The sequence below is a fragment of the Podarcis liolepis genome, assembly GCF_965112155.1.
Source record: "Podarcis liolepis genome assembly, chromosome: 3".
Taxonomy (NCBI): Eukaryota; Metazoa; Chordata; class Lepidosauria; order Squamata; family Lacertidae; genus Podarcis; species Podarcis liolepis.
The window spans coordinates 107,069,608-107,088,865 of NC_139557.1; the positions used below are offsets into that span (position 1 = coordinate 107,069,608).

General features: G+C 47.4%; 1 protein-coding gene and 1 long non-coding RNA gene across 4 annotated transcripts in view; one reads left to right on the forward strand and one right to left on the reverse strand.

Annotated features, from left to right (window-relative positions):
* The window catches only part of LOC310702567 (two pore channel protein 1-like), a 43,256-nt gene that overhangs the window by 13,970 nt on the left and 10,028 nt on the right, over positions 1–19,258 (reverse strand). The window contains exons 1-7 of one of the 3 annotated variants that reach the window (XM_083494335.1): positions 17,336–17,803; positions 10,025–10,107; positions 7,415–7,529; positions 4,964–5,092; positions 3,767–3,883; positions 1,418–1,536; positions 535–636 (exon numbers count right to left, since the gene is read on the reverse strand). In XM_083494335.1, coding sequence (XP_083350461.1) covers positions 535–636; positions 1,418–1,536; positions 3,767–3,883; positions 4,964–5,092; positions 7,415–7,529; positions 10,025–10,107; positions 17,336–17,479 — 809 coding nt within the window. In that variant the 5' untranslated portion in view covers positions 17,480–17,803. Of the gene's footprint in view, positions 1–534; positions 637–1,417; positions 1,537–3,766; positions 3,884–4,963; positions 5,093–7,414; positions 7,530–10,024; positions 10,111–17,335; positions 17,804–19,258 lie in introns of those variants that run through there. The other 2 variants (XM_083494334.1, XM_083494336.1) reach the window with 2 other exon arrangements.
* Positions 193–5,093, forward strand: LOC310703009. Its single transcript, XR_014523888.1, has 2 exons — positions 193–250; positions 5,007–5,093. It is a non-coding gene; the product is annotated as an uncharacterized lncRNA (long non-coding RNA).

A 19,258-nucleotide genomic window follows, 5' to 3' on the forward strand; every position in this document is an offset into this window, starting at 1 on the left:
GCGATTGGTTGCATCCGGGAGCAGGATCCAGCGATTGGGTGAATGGTGTCGGCAGCAAGGGCTGCTTCGGATTGGCTGCTGCTTTATCAAATGGGTGGGTTATTAGCGGATGCGGCAAGGGCTGATTTGATTGGCTGCTGCTTTGTCAGGTGCGCGAGTTATTTGTGGATGTGTAAAGGGCTGCTTTAGATTGGCTGCTGCTTCGGCAATTTGGCTTCCTCGCTTGCAATTGTTAGCGTTTGCCAGTTGGGTAAGTGATATTTGGTTTGGCATCTCCCCCCCCCCACAACTCTGGGCAATCCTCTGCAAAAATAGCTAAACAACTCTGTGCCATCTTCCCCCATTTTCTTAAATTTGAGCCCCCCACAGTAGGGGGCGTCTTATGCATGGGGGCGTCTTATAGACGGAAAAGTACGGTAGATTGTCACATCACCAAGGTGGTGCTGATGTCCCTCTTACACCAGGAAAACATCCCATTACTAAAAGCTCAACAAGAAAAATTAAAAGCATGTGGAGATCAAGGCAGATACTTACATGACATCGGGGCTATTTGCTGTGGTGACCAGCACATACATGTCAAAGACGATTTCAAGGTAATTTGAAAAATACGGCAAACCTTCCACAGTTTTCAGATTCCTTGAAGAAAAGAGGAGAGGGAAACAGAGTCACAGAAGATGCCAATGTGAACTTCAAGCAATGTGCTCAAGGGGCTGTAAGCTAAATAACATGGCTCAAGGGTGGTTTTTCAGATCCATTTTTGGCTCTTTTTCCACCGGTGTGCCATACAGAGATATCTTCTTTGGCGATCACTCGTAGCTGAGTAAGATTGTCTTCCATGAACACGGTTTTAACAATGAGTCCGTAAGTGACTGTGGAGGTCAATTCTGCATCCACACATCCTTCCACAGTGGGGACATAGGTTTCTGGGCAGGAGTTGATCATGGTAAGGGTTTGCCAAGCGTGCCTTCCTCTTAGCAAGTTTCTCTCTTGCGTCCTGAGTTCGAGTGTCTTCAAAGCCCACGACACCTTTGGTAAAGGCTGTTCTCCAACTGGAGCGCTCGCAGGCCAGTGTTTCCCAGTTGTCAGAATTTATACTACATTTTTTTTAGATTTGCCTTGAGACAGTCTTAAAACCTCTTTTGTTGACCACCAGCATTACGCTTTCCATTTTTAAGTTCGGAATAGAGTAGTTGCTTTGATCGTGGAGCAAAGGAAGCTAGACAAAATACACCTTCATAAAAAAAACCCCAAACCACCTTACTTCCAGGCAGCAAAACTGAGGGTACCATTTTGCTGAATATTCTTGGGGTTGGTGGAGGAGATTCTTGGTGGTGGAGGAGATATTTCCTGACATTCCCTTGCAGGTGACGCAGCCTCTGGGTTCAGAGTAAGAGAGGGAGGAGGACGGTCCCCTTACCTGTCCCCAAACAGCTTCAAAGCCATGAGAGAAAACATCAGGACACTGAACATAAACAGCAGGAAGACGTAGGTGATCTCCGGGAGAGTGTTCCGGATGCTACGGAATGCTCTTCGGATCTGTCAAGAAGTGGGAGGCCTTCATTAGGAGGAGAAGCAGCAATGTTTATATTCCTTCCTCACCCAACATCCACATATAGAGATGGACCCACCAGTAAGAAGACCTGAATGCCCCATTATTTGTCTGGGTGCAAGAGCCAGGCCCCCCTCCCTTGGTTCCAAAGCTGCAAAGTTTATCAGATGAATGCTCTCCTCGGTGTTCAAAAGAGCCATTTATCACAAAGACAGCAAACATCAGAGCACCATACATCTGGTCAAGACCCAGTTTTAGGCATGCTTGTTTAGACAACGTGAACATATGCCTCCTCCAGCACAAACTGAATCTCTGCAGTATATGCAGGTAAGGCACTGCAGGCTACAAGGGACATATCCCTGCCCCCCAACTTGTCCTAATAATAATAATAATAATAATAATAATAATAATAATACCACCCCGCCCATCTGGTTGGGTCTCCCCAGCCACTCTGGGCGGCTTCCAACAAAGTATTAAAATACAGTGGTCTGTTAAACATTAAAAGCTTCCCTTAACATTGTGGGATGCACAGAGGCCACCTGCCATTTGCTTCAAGTATAGCACAACAGGTGTGATATGTAAATGGCACATCACATCCTCTTTCTCTAGCCTGGGCTACCTCAGGTGTTGGACTCCTGACTCTTGTTAGCCCAAGTCATCACGGCTTATGGATGCCAGGACTTCCAGCTCCCATCGCCTTAAGCAGAGATGGCCGTATGCACCCCCTGGGAGTTTTTGTACCACTCCCAGACCGCTTATCCTTTAAGTACCCAGTTGGATTACTGACACCTCTTGCCGGTTCTCTGCTGCGATTCTATGATGGTTTGGGCTGAGAATGAACCAGGCTTTCAAACCAAACAGCTCTCCATGTAAACAGCACAGAACCCAAAGTTGAGGCAATGCTGCCTTCATGTGGCAACGGACCAGCCTTGTTTATCACATACCAATCAATCACAGGATTCAGGTACGAATCAGGCTGATGGGATGAAGGACCCAAATGTACCTGGGCTCTGTTAACATTGTCATCCCTGACCAGAGAGGGCCCAGCGCTGGATTCTGGTAGTGAGAACACATGTGAGCCCTTTGTGCATCTATGCCGCAAAACTCAAACCAATCACTTCCACCCATGAGATCTGCATACTGCAGAAGCACTGAAAACCTCAGTAGAATTGCATTTCCTTTTTTGCAAGAAGCCACAACGGTGCATGCTTCAACCAATTTCAGTGCACTAGACTTGGCTTGGGGATACGGGTGGCGCTGTGGGTTAAACCACAGAGCCTAGGACTTGCCGATCAGAAGGTTGGCGGTTCGAATCCCCTCGAGGGGGTGAGCTCCCGTTACTCGGTCCCTGCTCCTGCCCACCTAGCAGTTCGAAAGCACGTCAAAGAGCAAGTAGGTAAATAGGTACCACTCCGGCGGGAAGGTAAACGGTGTTTCCGTGCGCTGCTCCGGATCGCCAGAAGTGGCTTAGTCATGCTGGCCACATGACCCGGAAGCTGTACGCCGGCTTCCTCGGCCAATAAAGCGAGATGAGCGCTGCAACCCCAGTCGGCCACGACTGGACCTAATGTTCAGGGGTCCCTTTACCTTTACCTTAGACTTGGCTTATAATAGCCAACAATTAGCATTGCCAATTTCTTCAGCTCCCACTTTTGCATTAAACCGAAACAGTAGGAATTTGCTCTGAAAGCAGAACTTTTCCAAAGCATGCCTTCCTGTTCCCTGGTATCTCAGCTTCCCTGACTATACAAATTATTATTGATTCAAATCCCAAGCAGAGGAGATGCAAAAAATGTAATTAACGCAGAACTGTTCTTTCCACCCCGATGTTGCCATCAGAAGCGACTCAGGATGAGTTTCAGAATCCACCACCTTCCTGGAATTGCAATAATTTGAAGCGGCATTGGATTCCCACCCCACCCCCATTCCCCAATTTTCAGGGACCCAGCCATGCCTTACCTCGTGTTTCCGCTTCCCCAAAGCTAGGCCAGGCTTAAGCCTGCCTGTTTGCATAGAGAAAAGAAAAAGCAGAAGATGGTTTCAGAACAGAAAGCACTCTACAGCTGGATCTCTGGAGCAGGCAGACGAGACAAAATTGAAGCCCCTTCTCTTCAATATATATCACACCATACAGTTTAGAGTTGCTGGCTAATTTAACTAGGGGATCTCTTTGGGATAGAACTGCTGGCGATGGAAACACTGGCCCCAAAGTCTTACCTGGCGACTTTCTGCAAAGTTTATTAAGAAGATGGGTCTCAAGGGCCTTGACCACCGGACGCCACGTATGCTTGAGATTCTAAGAGCTCCGAAGACAATCAGGTCAACCAAAGTCATCTGGGTAAGGGGGGGAAGTGAGGAGAGAAGGTACCTCTGAAATTCAAGGAGCAGTGGTCCAAACCAAACAAACAACATTGTAATTAGAGGAGCCTGTGGGAGGAATGAAGGGCTCTAGAAGCCAATTCATAGTTCTGTCTGGTGCAAACAAACAGCCAGAGGAGATGTGGATTGGCTCTACTTATACAGAACAAAAGATGCCAGGTTTATTTATTTAGTCGTACCTTGGTTTTTGAACAGCCTAGTTCTCAAACGTTTTGGCTCCCGAATGATTGGAATCTGGAAGTGACTGTTCTGGTTTTCAAACGTTCTTTTGGAAGCCGAACGTCCGACAGGGCTTCCGCGGCTTCCCATTGGCTGCAGGAACTTCCTGCAGCCAATCAGAAGCTGTGCTTTGGCTTTCCAACTTTTGGAAGTTGAAGAGACTTCCGGAACGGATGCCGTTCAACTTCCAAGGTACGACTGTGTTTATAAAAAATATTTATCATAAAAACATATTGCAGATGTTTACAGCAATGGACAATAAAATCAAGTTAAAAGCAAAAGAAATTAAAAACAGAACATCATTTGACCATTGTGGGTGATGTATTTTTAATTGCCTGCACAGACCTGGTGGAATAGGAAAGTGTTCAGCAGCCATTTAAAAGTTGGCGCAGATGGCGCCTGCTGAATTTCTATTGGCAGGGAGTTCCACAGGACTGGGCCAATGACACTAGAAGCTCAGTTTCTCGTTGTTGTCAAACGAGCCTCACTAACTCAGCGGATGACCACAGACACTCCTGCAGATGCTCTCAGCTGGAATATGAAGGTTCAGGAGATTCTTAAGGTACCCTGGACCCAGGTTTCTGCACTGAAATGTGGTTTTGGTGAAGGCATCATGGCTACGCTATAATCTGGAGGAGTATGAAATTGTACAAGCAGAATAGCGCGAGTTGAACGGCATCTAGCAACACTGCAGGCTAGACTGAGCATGGCATTGCTACATTGGGAGCAGCAGAAGGTGGTGCTATTCAGAAGAACAGTCTGCTAAGCTACTGCTCCTTCCATGACTCGCAGAAGGAGCCATGAGCTACAACTGACCAGGATGGTTATCATGATGCAGATGTTCTTTGTATCCTTCCAGAACACGTCGCGAGGGGTGACTTGTGCAAAATGGAAGAGCCTACCGAAGAAAACCAGAAGGCATAAGACTTCGGTCAGCGAGGTAACCTGTTGGAATGGAAAAAGCAGCAGCTTAAAAGGAGATGGGCTTTTAACAAACAAAACAACTAGGCTGGAACAGACATGCTGGGTCTGAGAGAGGTTTGACTCAACAGTTTCCCCTTGGGAAAGTGGCAAACAGGAAACGATGGTGATCAGCCCAGTGGTTGTCTCCACAAGCCCACTGTCAAAAGCACGCAGGTTCCTTTTACTGTTATTGCTAACCACTGGCAGTTGCAGTAGGACACGTCTAGCTAATTCTTTATAAAAACCCATATATGTCAACAGGCAAAAAAGCATTACAGCCAACATTTTGGCTGGTAAATGCCAACACATATCCCCTTTACCCAAATCAATGAATCATGTTGAGTTGCTGCAGCAGGAAAACAGCAGCTAATAAACTGAATACGTGTTTGGAATAATCATAATAATATTTTCTTTTTCTTTTTTTCACCCAGGCCTTTGGATCCTAGTCATCTTCTTAATTTTTAGTGGGGTGGAGCGGGATCTGTTGTGTGTGTGTGTGTGTGTAGTTTATTGATAAATAGATAGATAGATAGAGTGTTTTAGGGGGGTTTTAAAAATCCTTTTTTAAAATGTACATTTTGGTAATGTTTTGAGATTCTTTTTTTTCTTTTTCTTTTTTGAGGGCAGAGAGTAAAAACAGCAACATTCCATTGTCAGGGAGAACAGAGGCTGTACATATGGAAGCAGGTCAGAGGACAGAATTAACACATTTGGCAAGATATTGTCACCTTGTTCCTTAAATAAATCTTGAGCAAGATTGTTTCCTAAAATAGATCATGTTAATACAAATTAATATGGAATTATGCAGATCGAGTGCTGCATTTTTACACACTCATGGTGTTTTATAAACGTCTGTGGGTAACACAATATATGCAGACTTCAATGCAAAAGCAGGACATTTTAATTAGGTGGGAAGCTATGAAAGATCACATGCATGATGAAGTATTTTGAGAATTAATTAACCCAGTCCAGAAGTCTGGATATTTTGCCCTGCATATTTTGCAGACGGTTTCCAGACAGGACGGATACACTCAAATGGTAGAAAAAAGGTTTTGAAAAGAGCCACCCACCAAGGGGTGGAGCAACTCCTTTAGGAAGAAAGGTGGTGGCCTTTGGGACTTTTTAATTTAGAGCAGGGTTTCCCAAACTTGGGTCTCCAGCTGTTTTGGGACTACAACCTCCATCATCCCTGTCCACTAGTCTTGCTAGCTAGGGATGATGGGAGTTGTAGTTCAAAAACAACAACTGAAGGCCCAAGTTTGGGAAACCCTATTGGGGAAAAGCGGAGTAAGAGGTAACATAAGACGTTTATAAAATTGGGCATGGAATGGAGAAAGTGGGAAAAGTTCTTCTTCCTCTCTCATAACACTAAAACTCATGGCCAATCAGTAAAGCTGAAATGTCAGAAGATTCAGGACACATAAAAAGGTATTTCTTAATGCAGGGCCTTTTCAGTACTGGCCCCGACTTGGTGGAACACTCTGTCACAAGAGACTAGGGCCCTGCGGGACTTGACATCTTTCCTCAGGGCCTGCAAAACAGAGCTGTTCTGCCTGGCCTTTGGTTTGGACTCAGTCTGACCCTTATGTTTACCTCCCCTTATGGTCTTGATCGATGGGCTACTTTTAAAATGCGGCTGCATTTTAAATTGCATTTTAACCTGGTTCTTTTCCCCTATTATGTTTTCACTGTAACTTTACTGGTGTTAGCTGCCCTGAGCCCAGCTCTGGTTGGGGAGGGTGGGGTATAAATAAAATTTATTATTATTATTATTAAAAAGAGAGAGAGAGAGAGAGAGTAAAGTTTCTTATATGCAGAATTGTGCCAAAGTTAATCATTCTAGATTAAGGCACTCACTCACACACACACACACACACACACTTTATTGAGCCTCCAACATCAGGATGGAATTATTAGCCATCCCAATTTGCCTGAAAGGAGCGTCTCCACCCCCATCGTTCTACCCGGACACTGAGGTCCAGCACCGAGGACGGTTCCCTCGCTGCGAGAAGCCAAGTTACACAGAACCAGGCAGAGGGCCTCCTTGGTAGTGGCACCCGCCCTGTGGAACGCCCTCCCACCAGATGTCAACGAGAAAAACAACTACCAGACTTTTAGAAGACATCTGAAGGCAGCCCTGTTTAGGGAAGCTTTTAAAGTTTGATGTATTATAGTGTTTTAATATTTTTTTGGAAGCTGCCCAGAGTGGCTGGGGAAGCCCAGCCAGATCGGCGGGGTATAAATAATAAATTAATTATGATGATGATGATGATGATGATGATGATGATGATGATGAAAGCTTACCAAGAAAGGCAGCAGGTACACAGCTGGCTCCTCAAACAGCGCAAGGGCGAGGTCTACAAATATAAAGAAGTAGGTAGCTCCTTGCATAGTCCAGTGGTTATACAGATAGTAAAGTCTGGGAAGAGAAGTCGGAAAAGCAACTGAGAACCTCGGTTGGAAAATGACCTCTAGCTCCAGCAGGCGCAGTTCTTGTGGCGGCAACAGCAGCAGGGAGAATATTTACAGCCTGCTCTAAACCACCAGGACCTCCCTCTAGGATTTTATTATTCATTTACTTCTAAGCTCCTCTCCTGAGGGTCCCAGGGCAGGTTACCGCATCAAAACACAATATTTGAAACGATTGAATAAAACTTGCAGTCACTGAAAACAAGGTGGGACTTTAAAACATACAAGGATCAAAAGTTGCTGGCGAACTGTAAAGCGCAGCCCTAGAAACCAACACATTATACTACCCATTTATAAATCTCAGTATTTTTATGTGTGTTTTTTTGTTTCTCAGCATTCCTGAGCAATGCTGGGTATTTTCTGCTATATTTTGGAAAATAATTATCATTGTTGACTGGAAATTCCTTATAGACTTTTCGTGTGAAAAAGACATTGAACTTGTGATATCTGGATTTGAGGATTGAAGAAAATATTGGTTTATAGAAAGTGGAATTATTGGGTATTATCCTGGAGTGGATGTTGGAAATAATTTTCTATATATAGCTAACAGACAAAGAATCAGAAGTTATATTCTTTTCTCTCTCCCCCCCCCCTTTCCCTTTCTTTCCCCTTTTTTCTTTTCCTCTTTTGAGTTTGTGTTTTTATTTAGATTCATTTCTTGGGTATCCAACATCCACCTTTGATATCTTTTTTCGAACTTTAATAAAATCTATTGGAGAAATAAAGGAAGTTATCTGTCTGTTGCTATGTCGTTGGACACCACAAAAGATACTGTATCCAAATTTTGCACGATGGTTGCCGAGCTCAAGGAACCACTTTTCTTCTATGCTTGGATACAATCAAATGCCGTTTTGAATCGGGACGATGGGCCAAACCTTTCAAAAGTACACTGATTTTTATCCAACCAATGTTACCACGGCACTTCTGTTTGTTTCTGAAACTTCTTGAGCAGTGCTGGGAACAAGGCTGCTAGAGGAATCATAAAGCCTCATTCTGGAGAAAACCAACAACAAGACGAATCTTCAGTATCAACCTTGCTCAAAAACAGCATTATTAGCCACATTTGTGCCACAACCCCAAAAATACACTTTTTGAGACAACCACAGCAGCACAGGCCTCATCTTCATTCCACGTAGCTTGTACAGTGGTACCTCGGGTTAAGAACTTACCGTATTTTTCACTCCATAAGACACACTTTTTTCTTCCTAAATAGTAAGGGGAAATGTGTGTGCGTCTTATGGAGTGAATGGCGCTGCGCAGAGAGGGAGAGCTGCGCAGCGCCTCTTCAGCGAAGCGGGAGGAGAAACGGAGCCCCTTCTGTTCCTCCTCCCGCTTTGCTGGAGAGACGCTGCACAGAGATGGAGAGATTTTTCTTGTTTTCCTCCTCAAAAAACTAGGTGTGTCTTATGTTCGGGTGCGTCTTATAGAGTGAAAAATACAGTAATTCGTTCTGGAGGTCCATTCTTAACCTGAAACTGTTCTTGACCTGAGGTACCACTTTAGCTAATGGGGTCTCCCACTGCCGCCACACTGCTGGCGTGCGATTTCTGTTCTCATCCTGAGGTAAAATTCTTAACCCAAGGTACTATTTCTGGGGTTAGCAGAGTCTGTAACCTGAAGTGTTTGTAACCCAAGGTACCACTGTAGCACCATGACCTGGCTATTTTAGGGCAACGGCCGATTTCAGGACAGGAAGTGGCTCCGCCCTCCTGCAGCACCCTAAAAGCCAAGGAACTGACGTGCCGCCCACAAGCTCACCTGCCGCCCAGAATCCGAACCCCCACGTAGCAGCCACTGTGCCACACTTAAGACTCCCATACCGCCCTACAGACTGCCCCCCCCATCCGGTGCAGACCACCTCCGGTCCCTGGCTACCTACGCTACTGCACAAGGTTTAATATTACATTTCCGAGCACAATTCAAAGTGTTCGTGCTGACCTTCAAAGCCCTAAACGGCCTCGGTCCAGTATACCTGAAGGAGCGTCTCCAACCCCATCGTTCTGCCCGGACACTGAGGTCCAGCGCCGAGGACCTTCTGGTGGTTCCCTCGCTGTGAGAAGCCAAGTTACAGGGAACCAGGCAGAGGGCCTTCTCGGTAGTGGCGCCCGCCCTGTGGAACGCCCTCCCACCAGATGTCAAAGAGAAAAACAACTACCAGACTTTTAGAAGACATCTGAAGGCAGCCCTGTTTAGGGAAGCTTTAAATGTTTAATAGAATATTGTATTTTAATAATTTTTTTGGAAGCCGCCCCGAGTGGCTGGGGAAACCCAGCCAGATGGGCTAGGTATAAATAATAAATTATTATTTAATATTAAACACAACACAAACACACCCAGCCTGAAAAATTAATGAAGCCAAGGCACTCTCACATTTCAGCAACCTTACACACTTTTTGCAGCGTGCACCAGAGTGTTCAGCATGACGCCCCCAAACCATGCACTTACCTGACTGCCCGTGGAGAGGTATCAAAGGGGATGTTCCTATTGTACTGGGCATCATACACATACGCTGCTGCCAGGAGAAGACTCTGCTGTAAAGAGGGAATACATTTTCAACACGGCTGCACTTTGACTGCTCCACACTCAGACTTAATTCACAAGATGACTTAAGATGACTTCATAGATGGACTTGCTCAAAACAAGGTTTGACAGCCTAGATCTTATGCTTTTAATTTTGCTGCCAAGGATGGGATTTTGAACCTCTGTTTGTCTCACATGGGTGAACATCTGGAGGAATACACTGCAATTAATATACCGTATTTTTTGCTCTATAAGACTCACTTTTTCCCTCCTAAAAAGTAAGGGGAAATGTATGTGTGTGTTATGGAGCGAATGCAGGCTGCGCAGCTATCACAGAAGCCAGAACAGCAAGAGGGATTGCTGCTTTCACTGCACAGCGATCCCTCTTGCTGTTCTGGCTTCTGAGATTCAGGATATTTTTTTTCTTGTTTTCCTCCTCCAAAAACTAGGTGTATCTTGTGGTCTGGTGCGTCTTGTAGAGCAAAAATACGGTATTCTCTCCTTCCCATAGCCAAAGGTTATAAGTGGCTACTAGTCATTATGGCTATGCTTGGCTTCCACTGTCGGGGGCAGCCATGCTCCTGAATGTCAGTTGCTAAAAAGAGGGAGCGCTCTCTTGTACTTGGGCCCTGCCTGGGGGGTCACCCACTGTGGCACCTGGTTGTTCACTGTGGGAACAAGATGCTGGACTAGATGGGCCACTGGCCGGATTCAGCAAGCTCTCCTTATGTTCTTACCAGCAGAACTGATCTGGTGTTCCTGCCAGGGTGTTAGTGCTGGGCTGAACTCACCATTCCCTAGTAAGCAACAGCATCCCACCTTCTGGGACGTTAGCATGGCACCTTCGCATGCCCGTCTCTGACCAGCCACTTACGTCTGTCTGTTTTCTTCAACTGGGATAATGCCTCCTGCTTGCCTGCATGGAGCATTTTCAAAGAGATGCACGCACATGTTCCATGTGGAACAGAAACCTTTAGCTTTCATGTGGCTGGAATGTAAGGTAAAGGTAAAGGGACCACTGATCATTAGGTCCAGTCACGGACAACTGTGGGGTTGCAGCACTCATCTTGCTTTATTGGCCAAGGGAGCCAGTGTACAGCTCCCGGGTCATGTGGCCAGCATGACTAAGCCACTTCTGGCGAACTAGAGCAGCACACGGAAATGCCGTTTACCTTCCCGCTGGAGCGGTACCTATTTATCTACTTGCACTTGGACATGCTTTCAAACTGCTAGGTTGGCAGGAGCTGGGACCGAACCACGGGAGCTCACCCCATCGCAGGGATTCGAACCGCCGACCTTCTGATCGGCAAGCCCTAGGCTCTGAGGTTTAACCCACAGCGCCACCTGCGTCCCTGGCTGGAGTGCAGCCAATTGTTCTTTGCTCTGTCTATATTTGGGCCTGGCCTTGCCTGCCACTGTTGTGCGGACCCCAGAAAGTTCCCTGTTAGGAAATGCAGCCCTCGAGTCCCCCCACCTCTGCCCTACAGCTCCTTTACCTCTTCTCCACCTTACTGCAGAATCATAGTCCGGGCCGGATTTAGGTTTGATGAGGCCCTAAGCTACTGAAGGTAATGGGGCCCTTTATATGTCAACAGCAAATTGCCGCTGTTTTTTGTGTTGAATATATGCTATATGGTAATTTATGGACCTAACAGGTATCTAAAGCCATTTTGTTTTTATCTTATATTTTGGAAATGTACATCCAGGTTGTTTTCCTTTAATTTTTGGGGGGGTCCCCAAGAGAGTGGGGCCCTAAGCAATAGCTTGTTTAGCTTATACAGAAATCCGGCACTGATCATAGTTATACATGGAAGTTAGATAGTCCTGCCCATTCTCCATCATCACCGTATGTCCTTATACAACAGCGCATAGAAAGAATTTTGCTAACATGCTCAGTATTCCCACTGCCTAAAGACTATTTGAAAGCCAGTATACGTAGGGTCATAGGACAAGAGAAAAGAGCTCCAGCCTTTTAGTAGTCCACAATGTGTGCGCGCACACAGCTTGGCATTGTTTGCCACGTCACTCGGATCACGGCCTGCAGACCACCAGCCATGTGCTTCCCAGGTTCAGAGGTCACAGAGTAAGACATCGAGTGGCAGAATGTACGTCCATCTGTCAGCAAGAGCTATGCAATTCAGAACGCTGTCAAAGGTTTAGTTCAAGTGGACTGTTTGGCTATTAAAATGCAATGGGTAACTGTTTAAAACTTTTAAGTAGTTGTCATCTCACAAGAAACAGCTTGTTCCAAGCATAACAGATTACTTGATTACAGCTCTTCCGACTAAGATCAAAGGGGGCAGGGGGAATCCAGTACATTGTACACCTTAAAAGGAATCTAGTACGTTGCACACGTTAAAAGAAGATGGGCAACTGCCAAGGAGAGGAGTCCTTTTGCTTTCCATAATACCAGGCGACAATCTGCCCCTCTCACTGGTCTCCCCGTATCCTTTGGCAATGACGCTTATAATTTGAGCACAACTTCCACAGAGAAGAGCTTTGGCTACATGTCAAGCCAGACAATGAGGTTGCTCTGGGCTTGCAACATTGTGAAGGCCAAGCACTCCAAAATACTTGCTCTGAGACAAGCCACAGTCGAGTCGGATAGGGACTTCAGCATTGTTGCAACAAAAGTGACATTTCGTATGTCCCAATGTGACCCCAAATGTTGGCGGGCTGAACTAAAACAAGTCCCACAGTGTCCCTACTTAGGTTACAAAGCTGCCCATTCTTGCACAGATAATTTTTTAAAACCCTCCTTTAAAGCCAAGCCGTGAAGCCCCGCCCCCCTTTAAAAGAAAGTTTGTTTTGATCTCCAGTGTGGCAAATGTCAAAGTCAGGGGTCCACTGCAACATTCGCCATTGCAATGAGTGCACCCCTCTGGCAGGAATAATGAATATCATCCTTTCTCCTAAACATGGAGCTGGTGGTATCCTCCTCACAGGTGTATCATGCCTCTGATGCAACATGCAACACCCAGATGCCCCAGCCACCCTCTGAAGTTTGCAGAGGACAAGTGGGCAGGACTCTGGGACCATCCCAGCAGTTGCACTGCCCTTCTGGGGCCTCTTGTGAAAAGTGTCTTGGAGAAGAGCCATAGCTGAATAGTAGAGCATCTGTTTTGCATGCAAAATGCCCCAAGTTTGATCTCCAGCATCTTCAAGAAGTCTGTGGGAGACCACTGCCAGGAACCATAGAGACTTGTGGCCAGACAGTGTAGAGAGTTCTAAGCTAGATGGACCAATGGTCTGACTCCATATAAGGCAGTCCCCTATCTTCCTAAAAAAGGGTAAAAGGTAAAGGTAAGGGACCCAGATGGTTAAGCCCAGTCAAAGGGGTTTTGGCGCTCATCTCGCTTTCAGGCCGAGGGAGCTGGCGTCTGTCCACAGACAGCTTTTCCAGGTCATGTGGCCAGCATGACTTAACCACTTCTGGCACAACAGGACACTGTGACGGAAACCAGAGCGCAAAGAAATGCCTTTTACCTTCCCGCTGCAGTGGTAACTACTTATCTACTTGGACTGGCATGCTTTTGGACTGCTAGGTTGGCAGGAGCTGGGACAGAGCAACAGGAGCTCACCCTGTCACACCGATTTGAACTGCCGACCTTCCAATTGGCACACCCAAGAGGCTCAGTGGTTTAGACCACACCCACCACCTATAAGCACCTCAGACATGCAACACAACTGTGGGAATCTCCCCCCACACACCCCCACACATACCATGGAAGTAGCCCCTGAGAGGCTTCTGCTCCATGAATTTGTCTAATCCTTCTTTAAAGCTATCCTCTCGGCTTCTTCCCAACACACAGGGACATCATTGTGTGCTTGAATAAATAATAATAATAATAATAATAATAATAATTTATTATTTGTACCCCGCCTATCTGGCTGGGTTTCCCCAGCCACTCTGGGTGGCTTCCACAGAGACCAAAAATACACTAAAATGTCACACATTAAAAACTTCCCTGAACAGGACTGCCTTCAGATGTCTTCTGAATGTCAGGTAGTTGTTTATCGCTTTGACATCTGATGGTAGGGCGTTCCACAGGCGGGTGCCACTACTGAGAAGGCCCTCTGCCTGGTTCCCTGTAGCTTTGCTTCTCGCAATGAGGGAACTGCCAGAAGGCCCTCAGCACTGGACCTTAGCGTCCGGGCAGAACGATGGGGGTGGAGACCCTCCTTCAGGTATACTGGGTCACACAAGCATGATGGCTCCCACAACATTGGGCACAACCTGGTGCATCTGCTCTAAACTAAAAAGCAGGTAGACTTTAAAGACATTTATTTAAACTAAAAAGCTGCATGGGCTACAGCCTTTCTCCATAGGGGAGCTGCTCCTTGATCAAGCTGGCATGATCCTGCCTGGACTGAAGTTACAGCTTCCACCTAAGATTTTATTAAGGATGGGGTGCATCTAACAAGCACCTTTGAAACCTGGTAAGGGAAGCCCCAAGTACGCTCTCCTTGCAAGGGTTTGCGGAAAACAACCTTGCTTTCTCCATCAGGAGGGACAGCTCAAGTCACAGGAGAAACTGCTTTGCCAGAGTCCTCTTCTGTGTGAGAGTATTCATCCTAAAGATGCCTGTTGCTGGAAACTGCAGGGAGGGGGATGCACCTGTGTTCATTTCCTGCTTTCAGGTTTCCCATGGGCATCTGGCTGACTACAGAGAGGACAGGAACCTGGCCTGAACCAGCAGGGATGCTCTTATGTTCATTTTGATAACAGTAAGGATATCACCTTACCAACAAAGGTCCGTATAGTTAAAGCCATGGTTTTCCCAGTAGTGATGTATGGAAGTGAGAGCTGGACCATAAAGAAGGCTGATCGCCGAAGAATGGATGCTTTTGAATTATGGTGCTGGAGGAGACTCTTGAGAGTCCCATGGACTGCAAGAAGATCAAGCGCAACCATTCTGAAGGAAATTAGCCCTGAGTGCTTATTGGAAGGACAGATTGTGAAGCTGAGGCTCCAATACTTTGGCCACCTCACGAGAAGAGAAGACTCCCTGGAAAAGACCCTGATGTTGGGAAAGATGGAGGGCACAAGGAGAAGGGGACGACAGAGGAGATGGTTGGACAGTGTTCTCGAAGCTACCAGCATGAGTTTGACCAAACTACGGGAGGCAGTGGAAGACAGGAGTGCCTGGCGAGCTCTGGTCCATGGGATCACGAAGAGTCGGACACGACTAAACGACTAAACAACAACAACAACAAGGATATGACCAAGAAGCCAATCTAGTTTATCTAAATTCATAGTTTCCTCTTTTGAGCAGAACTTGGGCACAGCCCAAGTACAGTGGTACCTCGGGTTAAGTACTTAATTCGTTCCGTAGGTCTGTTCTTAACCTGAAACTGTTCTTAACCTGAAGCACCACTTTAGCTAATGGGGCCTCTTGCTGCTGCCGCGCCGCTGGAGCACAATTTCTGTTCTCATCCTGAAGCAAAGTTCTTAACCCGAGGTAATATTTCTGGGTTAGCGGAATCTGTAACCTGAAGCGTATGTAACCCGAGGTACCACTGTATGTCAAGCAAAACGGGGTTGGAAATCTAATGCATTGATCACCATCAAATAATGTGAGAAGAGGAACACCTATTGCCTTTATGAATCAAGTCTTTCCATCAGCTGTTGGGAATGGCTGTGGCTCAGTGGCAGTTTTGCAAGTAGAAGTTCCCAATGTTCAACCCCAGACATCTCCAGCGAGGGCTGAGAATGTTCCCCCATATGAAACCCCAGATAGCAGCCCCCCCATCCAGTGCAGACAATATTGAGCTGGATGAACAGATGGGCCAATGGTCTGACTCTTTATAATGAAGCTACCATGGCTGTGCACACAAGCCCACTTACTCTGCAGCCATACTCTGGTTTGGGAAGCCGTGCATCCACAACGTTAGCCGCAATCCAATTCCGTCCGGTTGTTTCTTATGAACTTTTGCATTCCTGCCCCACTTAAAAGACCCAGTTTTGATCCAAATTGAGAAAAAGAACAACCTAACTGCATTTCCAGTAGCGATGTTTGGAAGTGAGAGCCGGACCATAAAGAAAGCTGATCGCCGAAGAATTTATGCTTTTGAATTATGGTGCTGGAGGAGACTCTTGAGAGTCCCATGGACTGCAAGAAGATCAAACCTCTCCATTCTGAAGGAAATCAGCCCTGAGTGCTCACTGGAAGGACAGATCGTGAAGCTGAGGCTCCAATACTTTGGCTACCTCATGAGAAGAGAAGACTCCCTGGAAAAGACCCTAATGTTGGGAAAGATGGAGGGCACAAGGAGAAGGGGACGACAGAGGACAAGGTGGTTGGACAGTGTTCTCAAGGCTACCAGCATGAGTTTGACCAAACTGCGGGAGGCAGTGGAAGACAGGAGTGCCTGGCGTGCTCTGGTCCAGGGGGTCACGAAGAGTTGGACACGACTAAACAACAAAAAACTGCATTTCCAGCCCATAATATGTACTGTACACAGCCTCTGAAACAGAACTGCCATCCTAAGTTGGACTGTGATGGGAAAATCAGAGGCCAGATTGCCTTCTGGGCTGGACTCTCGATGGGTGTCGATAAGGCACCAGTCATCCCAACAAGACACACCTTTGCTTGCAGGATACCGCAGGTACCCCTTGAATTGCTCCACCCCAGGCAGCAGCTGCTGTGTCTCTGCGTGTATAACGGATCTCGCCTTTGCCAAGGAATGCGACGAAAACGCCTCGCTCAGCTTTTTTTTTTTTAAAGGCTCTCGGCACATTGGCCGAGAAGCAGCAGCCAGGCCAGCAGAGCAACAGTCTCTGCCAACCTTTTAAGTTTGCACGCGTGCCTTCCTGCCCACCCAAACGCCCCTTTACGCAGGAGAAGCTTTTGTGCGCCATGGAGCTGAAGGAAAAGTTGCTGAAGATGCCACACAACTAGCTGTCCAGAGGCACAGCTGCAGAAGTGGGCAAACTCTTCCCCCTAACTCACGGGACACCCCAAGAAAAATAACGACTTGCTAGAGCAACTGGTGCTCGGTGCAAGCAGGCGCGCTGCAAAGGGATCTCTCGTTTCCAAAAAGTGGGGGCCCGTGGAAACATTTGCAGTAGCAAAGCAGCCAGGGGGGGAAAGGGGGAGAGAGAGTTGCGCAGGCTTGGGCTGGGCCTGCAGGAGGACCAGCAGAGCAACGTGGACGATGCAGCCCCTCCAAGCGGAGACCTCCCCTCTCCTCCCCTCGCCACGGTCGCGCAAGAACCAGTCTTGGGCGGGTCACCTCCTCCTGCGCCGAGTCTCCCATCGCGGCGTCGGGCGCGGCTCCGGCTAAGTTGCGCGGCAGCTGCGCGGCTGCGGAGTCTGGTTGCTCCTGCACTGCCGGCGGTTGCGGGATCCCGACTCGACTCCGGCCCGCAGACTCCATCCCCGAAGCTGCAGCGCCGTCGAGGAGGCTTTAATCCCCAGCTGCACGTGACTCGGGGCAGCGGAAACGACTCCCAGCCCCGGAGAAGGATGGATGAGCGAGAGGCGCTGCGCGAAGCGCCTTGATTCCGCGCTCGCCGTGGCGCAGCAAAACTTTGGGGTGCCTCCACCTCCCCGCCCCCGCTGCAAAGGAGGCCGGCGAGAATCTGGATCCGCCCTGTGGGTTGCCTCGGAAAGAAAGCCCGGCTGAGTTTATTGGGGTTTGTAAAGGGGCTTCCCCATAAAGAAGGCTGATCGCCGAAGAATTGATGCTTTTGAATTATGGTGCTGGAGGAGACTCTTGAGAGTCCCATGGACTGCAAGAAGATCAAACCTATCCATTCTGAAGGAAATCAGCCCTGAGTGCTCACTGGGAGGACAGATCGTGAAGCTGAGGCTCCAATACTCTGGCCACCTCATGAGAAGAGAAGACTCCCTGGAAAAGACCCTGATGTTGGGAAAGATGGAGGGCACAAGGAGAAGGGGACGACAGAGGACGAGATGGTTGGACCGTGTTGTCGAAGGTACCAGCATGAGTTTGACCAAACTGCAGGAGGCAGTGGAAGACAGGAGTGCCTGGCGTGCTCTGGTCCATGGGGTCACGAAGAGTCGGACACGACTAAACGACTAAACAACAACCAAGGGGCATCGTAGGATTTCAAAAGCGCCCCCATCCTCTGCACGTTTAACTCGCCACCTCGCTACATCCTTGTGGGAAAGCAAGTCCCTGTTTTCAAGGAACACATAGGAAGCTGCCTTAGTACTCAGGTCAGCCCATTGGTCTATCTAGCTGAGTGTTGTCTACACTGACTGGCAGCCACTCGCCAGGGTCTCAGGTAGGAGCCTCTCCCAACCCCACCTGGAGATGCCAGCGGGGATTGAACCGGCGACCACCTGTGCAGGGCAGACACTCTATCAGGGAGGTATGGCGTTGCTGGACTCCATCTCCCACCATTTTTGTACCTTAGACTGAGCTTAGTAGCGGATTGGCAGCCACGTGCTTTAAATGCATCAGGAGTTTCAATGCCATCGTTTGCAGACTAGACTGAGAGCATTTTTGTAAATCACCATATTAAGTATGCCATTATCAAGGTCTGCACTTTTCTGCATTTCATTTCTCTCCGGCAACACTTTTGACAAGCCTCACCCAAGAAGAAGATATGTGGACCTACAAAACGGAATAACACTAAATGCATTAGATGAAGAAGCTGTAATCCATGGAAGTTTAATGCCACAATAAATCCATTTGTTTTCAAGATGCCACAGGACTCTGGCATCCCACAATATATGCACATTTCCATGTGTATGATTGCAGCCACACTTCTCTGTTCCTTCTCTCCCCCATCACAGCTACAAGTGCTACAAAGCTAAAAGAAATGTTAAGGATCCAAATAAGTACAGTGGTGCCCCGCAAGACGAATGCCTCGCAAGATGGAAAACTCGCTAGACGAAAGAGTTTTCCGTTTTGGAGGTGCTTCGCAAAACGAATTTCCTATGGGCTTGCTTCGCAAGACAACAATGTCTTGCGAGTTCCTGCTGGTTCCCCCCCCCCTTTTCTAAGCCGCTAAGCCGCTTATCAGCTGATCCGATCAGCAGAAAAGCCGCTAATAGCGCTAATAGCACTAATCCTTCAATGGGCTTGCTTCGCAAGACGAAAAAACCCCTAGACGAAGAGAATCACAGAACGGATTCTTTTCATCTTGCGAGGCACCACTGTAATGGATGATTTATTTATAACACT